Source organism: Nicotiana attenuata, chromosome 7, assembly GCF_001879085.1.
Source record: "Nicotiana attenuata strain UT chromosome 7, NIATTr2, whole genome shotgun sequence".
Taxonomy (NCBI): domain Eukaryota; kingdom Viridiplantae; phylum Streptophyta; class Magnoliopsida; order Solanales; family Solanaceae; genus Nicotiana; species Nicotiana attenuata.
Genome location: NC_031995.1, coordinates 89,068,431 through 89,084,256, shown reverse-complemented (window position 1 = coordinate 89,084,256; position 15,826 = coordinate 89,068,431). Strand labels below are relative to the sequence as shown.

Sequence of the window (15,826 nt, the reverse complement as noted above, 5' to 3'; positions counted from 1 at the left end):
TTGGGGACACATAGAATACACCCTAGTGTATAAGCAAATAGATGCACAAACTTCTCAAGAAATTGTAAGTTAATTACAAAGATACAGCAAAGACATGTTGAAAACACATAGATCTTGGACACACAATCAGAGTACTTTGTAGGGCTAGATGACTTAGCAGGATCTCTTTAGTAAAGTAGAGTAAACAAGATTTAGATGAACAAACTAGGAAAGTACTTCATGAAACATTTATAGTTTAGAAATACTAAGCATAGATAGAACAAGCAGAATTTAGACATGCTGGGGGGACAGTAAACAAGCAATGTTGCTTGGACATGCTAGTGAGCAAACAAGATGCATGCAATTATCACAAGGCAGGATTGGGCATGCTAAACAATAAACAGATCCTTGTGGGTAAATAAACTAGTCATAGCTTCTAACAGAACAAACTCCAACATGCTAAGTGAGACAGTAGTTAGGCAGTATGGTCTAGGCATGCTGGTTACACATTGAGCAACATGATAGTAAAATAATAAACAGGATTAGAGGTCACAACTAATGAACTGAAACAACAAAGAAACACATAGTTTTGAAATTTGAATAGAATCAGGACATACCAGCTAAGGAGAGAATACAGAGTAAAGAGCAGAGATGGTGCAAATAGCCAGCCTTGGTTTACAGCCGGCTAGGTTAGTGAGAATTATAAGTAACAGAAGAGAATAGAGAGCTTTGAGAGTGTGAGAGTATTGATGAACTAATGTTCGTCCCTTCAAAATCAGAATGGGGAGATTATATAGCACTTAGCAGAGTAAACAAATAAGGCAAAGAATAATTAAGAGTTCCAAATAAGGTACGCAAGTAAAATTAAATAGTTAATTGGGGCTAAACTCAATCAAATAATTCAACAGAATCCGGAAAGCACCCCTTAAATTAGGGATAATCAATTAACAACCAAGTTAGAGGTTTAATAAGGTAAATAAATCAATCAAGGACCATCTAGGAATCGGTTCAAGCAATTAAATCCCATAAATGAGGCTAATAAACTAATTAAGGCAAGTAGTACCAATTATGAGTCACAAATAAGGAAAATAGGTTAAAAAAAATCACAGAGAAGTACCAATCTCGGCAAAAAATATAATTTGAACCCTAATTAAGCAAATGAAATCAATCAATCTCTTTTAAATGACAGAACTAAAGAATAACGGTAAAGTATTAAAATAATCAGTGAAATAAGCAGAAACCCTAGGGATTAAAACATAGATATGAAAAATCAGTCGAACAGGTAAAGAGAACCACAGTCCAACACTTAAAAAATTTAGAATTTTTGCAGAAAACTTAACGGGATGAAACCCTAGTTTGAAAACACTTAAAGAAGAAAAACTTGAAGGAATGTCAACACACAGAGATTCGAACAAACAGAAATCATAGAAGTCAAAACCTAAAGTATTGTAGTGTTTAAACATCGGTTAGTAGAAAAGAAGTAAAAGAACCCAAAATAATAGCCATGGAAGTTTGAAAATGCTTCAGATACCCAGAGGTTCGACCAACAAACAACAAGAAAACAAACCCTAATATAACAAAAGTATTCAGACATTGATTAACTAGTAAAGAAGTAAGGGAACCTCTTTTAGGAAAATCAATGATGAAATCAGGATCGCTCCAGATCTACGGAGATCTGAACCGATTCAAGTCCAAACATTAGGTTTCTTGAAGAAAAGAGAAAGGGTAAGAGAATATGGCCTTTGAATCAAGGATTTGAATCGTGAGACTTTGATAGAAATCATTCACGGACCATCGACGGACTTTTGAAGAGTTTAAAACGAGATCTGGACCAGATCTTTTCGAAATTCTTCCATGAAATCACACAATCGAGCGACCAAGGGAGATAGGAGACAAGTAGAGGCCTTGTACAGCCATGGGAAGCCATAGATTGGACAGGGATTAAAGGGATGAGGGTTGGTTTTGGGTGGCGGCGACTAGGGTTAGGCTTAGGTCTCAGAGAGAACGGATAGGAGAGGGTTTCAAGGCGGCTGTTTGGTGAAAATGGCCAGGTTTGGGGGGTCGTTTGGAACTAAAAAAAGGAAAAGGGTAATTGTGGTCGTTGATCTCTGTGATCAACGGCCAAGATTGAAAGGATTTAGGGCCGGGTTGGATATTATAGGTTTGGGATGGGTAGATTTGGGTTGGTTTGATTGAATTGGGGTTAAAAATTGGGCTAGGTAGTTAGGCCAAATCTGAAATAAGAGGGCCATTTGTTAAATACCCTATTTAATTGATAAAACATTTTTTTAAAATAACTAATAGGCTGTAAAAATGATTTTCATGCCTGGAAATATTTTAAAATAATTACTTAATATTTTAAAAATATATAAAAGTCTATTTTATGGTAAAATAATGTAGTAATGCGTGTGTGGGCTATAATTGCAAAGTAACTACAATTGCAGCCTGAAAATACAAAAATGGCTATTTGTGCAACAATTGAAACTTAGTACAAATGCAAATGATAAAATTAAACGCAAAAAATTATTATAAAACTATTTGTGATGCAATTAGTGATTGTTTTATAAATAAAAATGCTGGGAGAAATTAGTTAAAATATTTTTTTTAAAATGCAGAAATTGTATAAAAAATACTAATTGATGCCAAAGCATAGTTTTGAAAATATTATGGAAAAATTGGGTGTCAGCAGCTGCCCCTCTTTACCTGGGAAGGATGAAAGAGTTTTCGGGTAAAGAAATGATGGCCAATTTTGACCAGATGGGATGTTTTGAAAGATAGAGGCCGGACTCTGGTCTTTGAGCTGCCTACATATCCCTGGTTTTACAGGAATCAAGCCATGTGTAGTTCTGGATTCATTGGCGAAATATACCGATGAAGTCATTACAAGAACAGACACGAGATTTCGGACTTGCTGCAAGAGTGGTTATGGTGAATGGTCCAGGTTTGAGATAGCTGAAGGAACTGGAGCGAGGTCACTCCTGCTAGGATAGCGGTTGCTTACTGGTCACCTGCAGATAAAGAGATGCTACGAACATGTATTTGTGCGAAAATTTAAACATGATGCAGATTCCCTTTGGACCATGGAAGTTTTCTTCGGACGGTTTAAGGATGACGTCCTTAGACCATGATGTCCTGGGCCATGAATTGTTTGGTGAGGGATTCGTAGGCCATGAAATGGTGTTCTCGGGCCATGGATATGGTGCCTCCGAACCATGATGCCTTTGAACAATGATATGCAGATTTGAGAAATCCTCAGGCCATGGCATGGTGTCTTCCGGCTATGAGGATGATGCCTTTTAGACTATGATACCTTTGGATAGGTTGGTGATATTTCAGCCCATGAGATGCAATAATATGATGTTAACAAGACAAGGCTTAGTCTTGTGAAATGGAGGGCAGAGCTTAGCCCGATTGAAAAGTAAACAGATAGTACCAGAATAGAGCAACATTTATGCAAGGAGGGACAATGCTTAGTCCCATGCAAATGGAAGGCAGTGATTTGCCTCATGCAAGTAAGTCAAGGATTAGCCTCATGCAAGTATGGAGACAAGGATTAGCCTCATGCAAGTATGGAGGCAGGGATTAGTCCAATGCAAGTATGGAGGCAGGGATTAGCCTCATGCAATTATGGAGGCAGGGATTAGCCTCATGCAAGTATGGAGGCAGGGATTAGCCACATGCAATTATGGAGGCAGGGATTAGCCTCATGCAATTATGGAGACATGGATTAGCCTCATGCAAGTATGGAGGCAAGGATTAGCCTCATGCAAGTATGGAGGCAAGGATTAGCCTCATGCAGATGTGGAGGCAAGGATTAGCCTCATGCAAGTATAGAGGCAAGGATTAGCCTCATGCAAGTATGGAGGCAAGGATTAGCCTCATGCAGATGTGGAGGCAGGGATTAGCCTCATGCAAGTACGGAGGCAAGGATTAGCCTCATGCAGGGTGCGGGACAGGGCGTAGTCCCATGCAAAGAACAAATAGCAAATAAGGGTAGAATGTTTCATAGCTGGAAATACGTTCAGTGTCTGGTGGCCCGTTTGATAGTGATTTTGGTTTGTGTGCATTTGTTTGCGAATGCTTTCGCTATGTCAGATGTGCCTGCGCTCAAAGAAAAATTGTAAGTTTCGTAAGGGGAGGTTGGTTCGTTCCTTTGTCTGCTGGCCTTGCTATGTTCCATTCTTGAGGCCTCGTTTAAGTTTCCCTGGGTAACACCTAACTGTTACGGAAATAGAGTTTTCGGAAATATGCAATTACTGATAAAAGAGTCATATTAGAAACATATTGATATATCAAGTGATTTTTAAATGAACTAGTGACTGTAATACATTTCAGAGACATTGCAGCTTTCTCATATTAGAATTTTGAGGGTCTTCCTCAAAATTCTGCCCCAGTTTGGTGGATGATCCTTTGGCCGTTTGCGAGTAACGAGACTTGTCGACCATTCCTCGAAATTTTGAGAACCCTTCTCAAAATTCTGCCCTAGTTTCTTAACCAATTTCTGACTTTCCGGCGTGCGATGGCGTTGGCTGGACTTGCTCCGGAATTTTGATGGTCCTCCTCAAAATTCTGCCCCAGTTTCTGATCTTGGGGGAAATGGAAATTTTATTATGATATGACCGAACCCACATGGCTGCGTACGTATCCCCTCTTAAACGGGAATCAGGTCAAGCATAGTTCAATTACATCACATGAGCAACTGCAAATAGTCTAAGCATAGTATCTCTTGACTGAGTCTGAATTGATTGATTTTGGCCAGATTTCTCCGTCCATTTCTGCAAGTATGAGCGCTCCTCCTGTTAGCACCCTATGGACCATGTAAGGACCTTGCCAGTTGGGAGAGAATTTCCCTTTAGCTTCATCTTGATGTGGGAAGATCTTCTTCGATACCAGCTATCCTGGTGCGAACTATCTTGGTTTGACCCTTTTGTTGAAAACTCTAGACATTCTTCTCTAGTAATGTTGACCGTGACATACTGCATTCATCCTTTTTCCATCTATAAGGGCCAATTGTTCATAGCGGCTCCTAATCCATTCTGCATCGCTGAGTTCAGCTTCCTGTATGATTCTTAAAGAAGGAATCTCTACCTCGGCTGGGATGATAGCTTCGGTACCATATACCTGCATGTAGGGAGTTTCCCCGGTTGATGTGCGAACTGTAGTGCGGTATCAACAGAGCAAAAGGTAGCTTCTCATGCCATTGTTTGTGGTTTTCTACCATCTTCCTTAGTATCTTCTTGATGTTTTTGTTGGCGGCTTCTACGGCTCCATTCATCTGAGGTCTATAGGCTGTGGAATTCTTGTGCTTGATTTTGAAAGTTTCACACATGGCCTTCATCAGATCACTGTTGAGATTGGCGGCATTATCAATAATAATGGACTCGCGAACTCTGAATCGGCAAGCAATACGATCTTTGACAAAGTCTGCGATGACTTTCTTGGTTACAGCTTTGTAAGATGCAGCCTCTACCCATTTTGTGAAGTAATCAATGGCTACTAGAATAAACATGTGCCCGTTTAAAGTTGTGGTCTCGATAGGACCGATGACATCCATTCCCCAGGCGGTGAATGGCCAAGGTGAGCTTGTGGCATTGAGCTCATTTGACAGCACTTTTATCATATCGGCATGCACTTGACATTGGTAGCATTTGCGGACATACTGGACGCAATCTGTCTCCATAGTCATCCAAAAGTAACCGGCCCTAAGTATCTTCTTAGACAAGACAAAACCATTCATATGTGGGCCGCAGGTCCCAGCATGTATCTCCTCAAGTAGCTTAGAAGCCTCTTTTGCGTCGACACATCTTAGCAATCACAAATCAGGAGTTCTTCTGTACAAATTTCCTCCGCTGTGGAAGAAGTGATTGGACAATATCCGGAGTGTGCGTTTCTGAGTGTGGTTTGCATGCTCCGGATATTCTCCTTTCGCCAAATACTCCTTGATGTCATGGAAACAAGGCTTTCCATCCGTCTCTTCCTCGACATGAGCACAGTAAGCCGGTTGATTATGGATTCTCACTGGGATGGGATCAATGAAATTCTTATCTGGATGTTGTATCATAGATGACAAGGTGGCCAATGCATCGGCGAACTCATTCTGAATTCTGGGTACATGCCGAAACTCTATCTTTGTGAACCTCCTTCTCAATTCCTAAAATGGTGCAGAGATGGCAATATCTTGAAATTCTTGGTGGCCCATTCTCCTTGTACCTGGTACGAGCAAATCTGAATCACCGATTACTAGCAGCTCCTGAATATTCATGTCAATTGCCATGTTGAGTCCTAGTATGCAGGCTTCATACTCTGCCATGTTGTTGGTGCAAGGAAATCTGAGATTAGCAGATACCGGATAATGTTTCCCCATTTTTGTTACCAAAACTGCTCCAATGCCCACTCCTTTGAAATTTGCAGCTCCGTCGAAGAACATCCTCTAACCGTCGTATGCTTCAGTAATGTCCTCTCCTACGAATGACACCTCTTCATCAGGAAAATACATTTTTAGGGGTTCGTATTCTCCTCCCACCGGATTTTCAGCAAGGTGGTCTGCCAATGCTTGTCCTTTGACCACCTTTTGAGTGACATAGACGATATTGAACTCACTTAACAGTATCAGCCATTTGGCTAACTTCCCGATTGGCATGGGTTTCTGAAATATATACTTCAAAGGGTCCATCCCGGATATGAGGTATGAGGTCTAGGCACAGAAGTAATGCCTCAACTTCTGGGTCGTCCAGGTCAAAGCACAACAAGTGCGTTCCAGCAGAGAGTACAGTACCTTGTAAGGTGTGAATATCTTACTCAAGTAGTATATGGCTTGCTCCTTTCTCCCTGTCTCATCATGTTGTCCCGGAACACATATGAAGCTCCATCCAATACAAATAGATAGAGTAGCAAAGGTCGTCCCGGCTCTGGCGGGACCAAGACCGGTGTTGTGGACAGGTACTCCTTTATTTTGTCGAAAGCTCTCTGACAATCCTCAGTCCAGCTTGTTTCGGCGTCTTTCCTTAGCATCTTGAAGATGGGTTCACATATAACTGTGGACTGTGCTATGAAGCGACTGATATAGTTGAGACGTCGTAGGAAGCTCATCACGTCCTTTTTGCTCCTAGGTGGCAGTAACTCCTGAATAGCTTTGACTTTAGACGGATCCAGCTTGATCCCTCGACGACTGACAATGAATCCCAGTAACTTTCCTGCAGGAACCCCGAATGCACACTTTGCGGGGTTCAGTTTCAAGTTGTACCTCCTTAATCTGTCAAAGAACTTTCTCAAGTCTGCTATGTAATCCGCGGCCCTCTTGGATTTGATAATGACGTCGTCCACATACACCTCTATTTCTTTGTGTATCATATCGTGGAAGATAGTTGTCATGGATCTCATGTAGATACCCCCAGCATTCTTTATACCAAATGGCATCATCTTAGAGCAGTATACCCCCCAAGGGGTAATAAAAGTTATTTTCTCTGCATTTTCTTCGTCCATCCAGATCTGGTGATAACCGGCGAAGCAATCTACAAAGGATTGGAGTTCATGCTTGGCGCAATTGTCGATCAGGATATGTATGTTTGGCAGTGGAAAGTCGTCCTTGGGACTTGCTCTGTTTAAATCTCGATAGTCAACACATACTCTGACTTTTCCATCTTTCTTCGGAACCGGCACGATGTTGGCTAATCAGGTTGGGTACTCAACAACCCTGAGAACTTTGGCTTTGATCTGCTTAGTAACTTCCTCCTTGATTTTCAGGCTCATATCTGGTTTGAATTTTCTAAGTTTCTGCTTCACTGGCGGACACATGGGATTAGTAGGCAACTTGTGAGCCACTATGGACGTGCTTAAACCGGTCATGTCATCATACGACCATGAGAAAATGTCCCCATACTCCTTTAAGAAACGAATGTACTCTTCCTTCTCTATTGGTGATAAGTGAATACTGATGCGAGTCTCTTTGATGGTCTCGGCGTCCCCCAAGTTTACGGCTTCGGTTTCGTCTTGATTGGACTTAGGCTTATTCTCAAAGTTTTCAACCTCCCTAACAACTTCTTCGGGTATCTCGTCTTCTTCATCCGAATCACTATCCTCATATTGCGTTGCCTCATTACATGTCACAGTCATCGGTTCATCATGAAAAGTAATAATAACGTTGTAGAAAGAAAAAATGTAGAAAATAACAATGAATAATAAAGAGCAATGCATTTGATTAAAACTGAAAAACATGCGGACAAGTACGGCTCGATGAATCGAGCATTTATTTTGAAACAAGTAAGTCTTTAAAACAAAGTTACTGAAAATCTTAAATGCCTAGAATGGCTATAGAAATAAAATCTGCCAAGCTACCCAGGGACTCAGCGGGCCCGGGATGGTACGGCGGTCCAGTTTCTGAGAACAGCTCCCTTCTCCACAGTCTGAATAGTGAGGCCTTCTTCCTCCTCCTCCTCAATTATAACACTACAGTCCATGTCTTCGTCCTCTAAGAACAGATTCTTCAGCCCAACTAATGCCTCTTCTTCTGTAGTTCCCCATGTTGTATCAGCTTGGTGAAAAGCTTGATCCAGATGTGGCATTGGTTGCTCGAGAGGGTAATACGGTCCGCGCCATGGAGGCGACCAATCATTATACTCTTGCCATATGTACTGATATCCGAGCTCAAAGTAGTGCCATGACCCTTCAGCCGTATCAGTTTAGTAATACCCTGGAGATTCTTCCCAAGTCCTTTGCCGGGTTCATACCCGGACCATGCCAGTATGCTTTGTATTTTGCTGCTCCACCATTTGTCTTTCTCGACGGCATTGACACGTTCAATGTGATGATAGGTTTCCCGTCCTAGCCTTCTTCTGTTTCCGATAACCGGGATGGTTTGGCTGGTGTAAATGGGGTTACTCCCATCTCCGTGAATAATCACCTCCTGACGATTCCATTCGAATTTCACGGCTTGATGTAGTGTGGAAGCCACGGCCCCAGCGGCATGTATCCATGGTCGTCCCAACAGAAGATTGTATGAGGTTTCAGCACTTAAAAATACTTTTCAGCGTTTCAAGCTTATCATCTATTTATAATCAGCTAATCCAAACGGGCTCTATAGCTGTCTTCAAAAAGTCTCCTGTCTTTTTTAGTTTCTTCAGTTTCTACTTTCTATACGGGCCTTCTCATGTTTCTGACTTTGTTCAAGCTGCAGGTATGCACAAATCTTCTTCTCTTTTACCTCGATTTTGTTTGGGTCAACTTCTTGTTGGGTTTTTAAGCTTGTGTAGCTTAAAGAGGGTGAACGGGAAATGGAGGGAAAATGAAATATTTGAGTTTTCCTCCTTGGCAAAGGGACATTGTCCCATATTGGAGGAAGAAAAGACTTTTGATAGGTATATATACAATTGCTCTTCTTCTAGCTCTTAAAGAGTTAAGAAGAAGGCAAGCCTCGCGTCGTCGTCGTCGTCGTCACTCGCTCGGCTCGGCTTCGGCTTCGGATTCGGATTGGGATTGGGATTTGGATTTGGATTTGGTCAACGATTGATTGATTGATCTTTTTGGACAAATTTCCTTTCAGCTTTTTTATTAATTAACGAAAATTCAATCTGTAATAACCCATGACCCGCGATCTGGTCCGATCCGGTCCATTTTCTTTCCCGGATTATTTTAAATCCGTTTGTTGTTTCCTGCAATATTTCTGTTTTACACCTATTCCAACAGCTATGGCTGTTTCTGAAAGGTTGCAAACCTTTTCAGAAAAAGTGCCAAATGGTCTATAAATATTCCTTGAACCCAGAATCTTTACTTACGAAATTTTTTGATCTTCTTCTTCTTCTTCTGCACATAAAAATTCCATTGTGTTTTACAGCCTTCGAGTGGTTCGTTGTTCATTGGAGTTTTTGGTACCAACACTCCGGTGAGTTAATCGTTCTATCCTGGGAGGATATATTCCAGCACCTCGGGTACTTGAGGGGAATAATTTCCTTAAGGACACACTGTGTATTCCGTGGGCTCGATTTATTCCTATATTATTTTCCAGAATTTATTTTGTCATTCTGGTTCTACTAACTTTCTATTTCCTTTTATTTCAGAAAGTTTACTGTTTTATTGTTTATTATAGTAATACAAATTGGCTAACAATCTTAAGGAAATTAGTTTTTTATATTCTGTATTCTGTTTGTGGAGATTAAAACCTGTGTGGTTTTCTACTCCTTCTGATTTTACTCTTCTGATTTGAAGATACAAAAACTCCATCAGAATATTGAAATTCAGAAAACGATTTGGAAAACATAAAAACTTCATCGTTTCTATGAAACAGTATATCAAAACTTTGGTTTTTATTTATCATACGTACCGTTTATTGTTAATTACAGTATTGTTTACTGTTCTGGTTTTGCTATTAATTGAACTCCTCTGTTGTTGACAGTGAGAAATGGAAATTCTTCTTCGACTGTTGCGGCAAAGACGATAGCCTCGTCAAGCCGGACTGCTGTTCCACCGGCCGAGAAACCGGGAAAATTTTCTGGAGCCAACTTCAAAGGATGGCAGTAAAGGGTGTTCGTATGGCATACCGCACATGGTATGCAGAAATTCACTAGTGAAGAACCTCCAGTGCTTGTTGCGGACATGCCGGATAACGAGAAATTCATAATTGTTGAGGCGTGGAAACAGGCAGATTTTCTTTGCAAAGGCTATATCTTAAGTGCTTTAGAGGATGACTTGTACAATGTGTACAGTGCGGTGAATACTTTGAAAGAATTATGGGACGCACTTGAGAAGAAGTACAAGACTGAAGATGCATGCTTGAAGAAGTTCGTGGTTGCCATGTTTCTAGACTATAAAATGATAGACAGCGAAACTGTTGGAACCCAAGTTCAGGAGCTTCAACTTATTTTTCACGACCTTATTGATGAAGGTATGGTCGTGCATGAAGCATTTCAAGTGGCTGCAATGGTTGAAAAATTGCCTCCTTCATGGAGAGATTTCAAGAATTATCTTAAGCACAAGCGCAAAGAAATTAAGTTGGAAGATCTTGTGATTCGTCTCAAGATTGAGGAAGACAACAAAAAAGACGAGAAGAAGTCTTGTGGAAATTGAACGATCATGGGAGCTAATATCGTTGAGGAGACTGCTCAAAAAAGTAAGAAGAGGAGGAGGTCTTCTGGACAGACTAAGGAGCAGAACAAAAAGAAATTCAAGGGCAACTGCTACAATTGTGGAAAAGTTGGTCACAAAGCCCCTGATTGTCGTCTCCCGAAAAAGGATAAGAAGAAGGGACAGGCCAACATAGTGGAGAAGAATGATGACATTGATGATCTATGTGCAATGCTTTCGGAATGCAACCTAGTTAGAAATCCGAAGGAGTGGTGGATTGACTCTGGAGCCACTCGATATGTTTGTGTTGTCAAAGAAGCATTTGCGACGTACTCTACTGTTGGTCCCGAAGAAGAGCTTTCCATGGGAAATAATGCAACAGCCAAGATTGAAGGTTATGGGAAGATATTCCTGAAGATGACTTCCGGCAAGGTGTTAACGCTCAACAAAGTTCTTCATGTTCCTACTAATAGGAAGAATTCAGTTTCTACTTCTTTACTTGTGAAGAATGGATTCAAATGTATATTTGTTTCAGATAAAGTTGTTGTAAGCAAGAATGAAATGTATGTTGGAAAAGGCTACCTCATAGAGGGCCTTTTCAAACTCAATGTAATGGTTGTTGACAGTATGTAAAATTTCAGCTTCTTCTTATTTATTGGAGTGAAATGATTTATGGCATATTCGTAGGACATGTCAATTACAAAACCTTGCGGAAGTTAATTAATTTAGAAGTTTTGCCTAAATTCGAGTGTAATAAATCAAAATGTCAAATAGGTGTTGAATCTAAGTTTGTAAAGCATCATTATAAGTCTGTTGAAAGGAATTCAAGTCCTTTAGACTTAATTCATACTAACATTTGTGATATGAAGTCCACACTGTCTCGAGGTGAAAAAAAATATTTTATTACTTTTATTGACGATTGCACTCGATATTGTTATGTTTATTTACTTAATAGTAAGGATGAAGCAATTGAAGCATTTAAGCAATACAAGAATGAAGTGGAGAATCAATTGAATAAAAAGATCAAAATGATTAGAAGTGATAGGGGTAGAGAATATGAATCTCCGTTTGCAGAAATATGTTTGGGATATGGAATTATCTATCAAACTACTGCACCTTACACACCTCAATCCAATGGAAGAGCGGAACGGAAAAATCGGACATTAAAGGAAATGATGAATTCTTTATTAATAAGTTTCGAATTACCGCAGAGTTTGTGCGGGAAGGCTATCCTTACAGTTAACCGAATACTCAACAGAGTACCCGACAGCAAAACGCAATCTATTCCATATGAAAAATGGAAAGGAAGAAAACCCAACTTGAAATATTTCAAAGTGTGGGGGTGTCTAGCAAAGGTACAAGTTCCTTTTATCGAAAAGGGTTAAAATTGGACCAAAAAGTGTAGATTGCATTTTTATTGGATATGCTACAAACAGTAAAGCATTTCGATTTTTGGTTCATAAATTTGATAATCCTGAAATTCATGATAATACGATAATGGAATCAAATAATGCTGAATTATTTGAAAGCATCTATCCGTATAAAACTGATTCTGAGTCATTAAGTGAAAGACCTAAACGTCCTCGGGAAGAACCAAAGGAAAATACTCCAAGTGTAGAAGATCCAAGGCGTAGCAAACGTCAAAGAATATCTACGTCCTTTAGACCAGGTTTTGTGATATTCTTGTTTGAAAATGAGGCTCAAAATTTTAAAGCAGCTATGTCATCTTCTGATTCAGCGTCTTGGAAAGAGGCAGTCAATAGTGAAATTCAATCAATTTTGGATAACCATACATGGGAATTGGTTGATCTTCCTCCAGGAAATAAGCCTTTAGGTTCGAAATGGATCTTTAAACGGAAAATGAAAGTTGATGGCACTAGTTGACAAATATAAGGCAAGACATGTTGTCAAAGGTTATAGACAAAAGGAAGGCCTTGATTACTTTGACACTTACTCGCCAGTAACGAGGATAACATCTATTAGGGTGTTAGTGGCACTAGCGGCCGTGTATGGTCTTGAAATCCATCAAATGGATGTTAAAACAGCTTTCGTAAATAGAGTATTGGAGGAAGAGATTTACATAGAACAACCTGAGGGTTTTGTGGTTTCTGGTAAAGAAAAGAAAGTGTGAAAACTTGTTAAGTCGCTTTATAGACTTAAACAAGCACCTAAACAATGGCATGCCAAATTTGACCAAATAATGTTGTCAAGTGGGTTTAAAATCAACGAGTGTGACAAATGTGTTTACATTAAAAATACTCCAGGTCATGAAGTCATTGTTTGTTTATATGTTGATGACATGTTGATAATGCGCAAAAGTATGCCAGATATAAATGCTACTAAACGCATGTTGGCTAGCAAATTCGACATGAAAGACTTAGGAGCTGCTGACGTGATCTTAGGAATCAGAATTCATAAGACTCCACAAGGTCTAGCATTATCACAGTCTCACTACATTGAAAAAGTACTTGACAAGTTCAAGTATTTGGATTTGAAGATTGCCAAGACTCCAATTGACATGAGTTATGCACTTCAAAAGAATGAAGGTGAAAGTGACTCACAACTGTACTATGCAAGAGTATTGGGAAATTTGATATATATCATGAATTGTACACGACCAGATATAACATATGCTATTAGAAAACTGAGTCGGTTTACAAGTAATCCCAATCAAATACATTGGATGGCAATAAAACGAGTTTTGGGGTATCTGAATCATACCAAAAACTATGCTTTGCATTATAACAAATATCCCTCCGTGATCGAGGGAAATAGTGATGCAAATTGGATCACCGAATCACCTGAAGTTAAATCCACGAGTGGATATGTTTTCACAATTGGTGGTGGAGCAGTGTCTTGGAAATCATCCAAACAAACGTGCATCGCCCGTTCTAAAATGGAATCTGAATTCATAGCTTTAGCTAAGGCTAGTGAAAAAGCAGAATGGCTCCGGAATTTCTTGGAAGATATTCCATGTTGGCCCAAACCTTTGGCACATATTTGTATACATTGTGACAGTCAAGCCGCAATAGGCGGGGCAGGGAGCATTATGTATGACGGAAAATCTCGTAATATATGACGGAGACACAATACCGTTAGACAACTACTCTCTAGCGGTGTTATCACGATTGACTACGTAAAGTAAAGAGATAACGTGTCAGATCCACTTACAAAAAGCCTATCTAGAGAGGCAGTTGAAAGATCATCAAACAGAATGGGGTTAAGTTCTAGGACAAGTCATCATGGCGGTAACTCTACCTAGCAGACTGGAGATCCCACGAGCTAGGTTCAAAGAGATCAAACAAAGTTAGGAATGACGGTTCAACATTGTCGAATAAATCAACCCTTTCTCGTGATGAAGACAATGTTCATAAATCGAGGTAAAGAATTAAGGCTTTTTGATGAGTCAATAAAGCTTAAAGCCTTTTAATGATTTGCTAAGTCTAGCAGGATATGACCAGATAGTGCGTCTATAGGATTATACGTTTAGAAATCACCTATGTGAGTGTGAAGTGTAAGCTGCTTTAAGGGGAATGAAAGTAAACTCTCATTCTCTAAGCACTCATGAAACCAGGCAGTGTTCATGGCAGAAACGAACACAACCGTAAGAACCATAGATAGTTAAGGATTGATTGTGTGACTTATGTTGTCTAGGTATACAACAAAGCTCGACGGTTCAAAAATATTAAATCTACCAATTGACCGAGTATATCCGGTATAAGTTCACTACGGAAAGTTCAAAGGGCAACCTACTTATCCAGGTGCAATTAATTATTGCATGTAAAACACACACGCGTCCGTGCATTCCTTTATTTTATAGCCATTTTCAATTCATGTGGGGGATTGTTGGGTTTTTAAGCTTGTGTAGCTTAAAGCGGGTGAATGAAAAATGGAGGGAAAATGAAATATTTGAGTTTCCCTCCTTGTCAAAGGGACATTGTCCCATATTGGAGGAAGAAAATACTTTTGATGGGTATATATGCAATTGCTCTTCTTCTAGCTCTTAAATAGTTAAGAAGAAGGCAAGCCTCGCGTCGTCGTCGCTCGCTCGGCTCGGCTTCAGATTCGGATTCGTCGGATTTGGATTTGGTCAAAGATCGATTGATTGATTAATCTTTTTGGACAAAATTTCTTTCAATTATTTAATTAATTAATAAAAATTCAATCCGGAATAACCCATGACCCACAAACCGGTCCAGTCCGGTCCATTTTCTTTCCCGGATTATTTTAAATCCGTTTGTTATTTCCCGAAATATTTCTGTTTCACACCTGTTCCAACAGCTATGGCTGTTTCTGAAAGGTTGCAAACCTTTTCAGAAACAGTGCCAAATGATCTATAAATATTCCTTGAATCCCAGAATCTTTACTTACGAAATTTTCTGATCTTCTTCTTCTTCTTCTGCACATAAAAATTCTAGTGTGTTTTACAGTCTTCGAGTGGTTCGTTGTATATCGGCATTTTTGGTACCAACACTCCGGTGAGTTAAATCGTTCTATCCTGGAAGGATATATTCCAGCACCTCGCGTACTTGAGGGGAATAATTTTCATAAGGACACACTGTGTATTTAGTGGACTCGATTTATTCCTATATTATTTTTTAGAATTTATTTTGTCGTTCTGGTTCTATTAACTTTTTGTTTCTGTTTTTCCAGAAAGTTTACTGTTTTATTGTTTATTACAGCAATACAGATTGGCTAACACTTCTTTTGAGTTCTCTCCATCCTTCTTAGTTTTGCTATTTAACGTATGTAGATATCCTTCATCGTCACCCTCAAATTCCTGTTTTTTATG

The 15,826-nt window shown here is 39.7% G+C and overlaps 1 protein-coding gene across 1 annotated transcript; it reads left to right on the top strand.

Moving 5' to 3' along the window:
• LOC109230240 lies at nucleotides 631-12,277 on the top strand. The gene is made up of 8 exons (XM_019395761.1): nucleotides 631-668; nucleotides 9,090-9,151; nucleotides 10,367-10,467; nucleotides 10,528-11,021; nucleotides 11,065-11,167; nucleotides 11,203-11,552; nucleotides 11,990-12,126; nucleotides 12,165-12,277. Exons 1-8 carry the CDS (start codon nucleotides 631-633, stop codon nucleotides 12,275-12,277), a joined length of 1,398 nt encoding a protein of 465 aa, XP_019251306.1.

Bases quoted from the DNA above. Each gene is read 5' to 3' on its own strand.
- LOC109230240 (XM_019395761.1), top strand. From the start codon at position 631: ATGGTGCAAATAGCCAGCCTTGGTTTACAGCCGGCTAG. The intron at 669-9,089 runs GTTAGTGAGAAT...TGTCTTTTTTAG, and splicing joins CTTGGTTTACAGCCGGCTAG to TTTCTTCAGTTTCTACTTTC. The intron at 11,168-11,202 runs GTCACAAAGCCC...CTCCCGAAAAAG, and splicing joins CTACAATTGTGGAAAAGTTG to GATAAGAAGAAGGGACAGGC.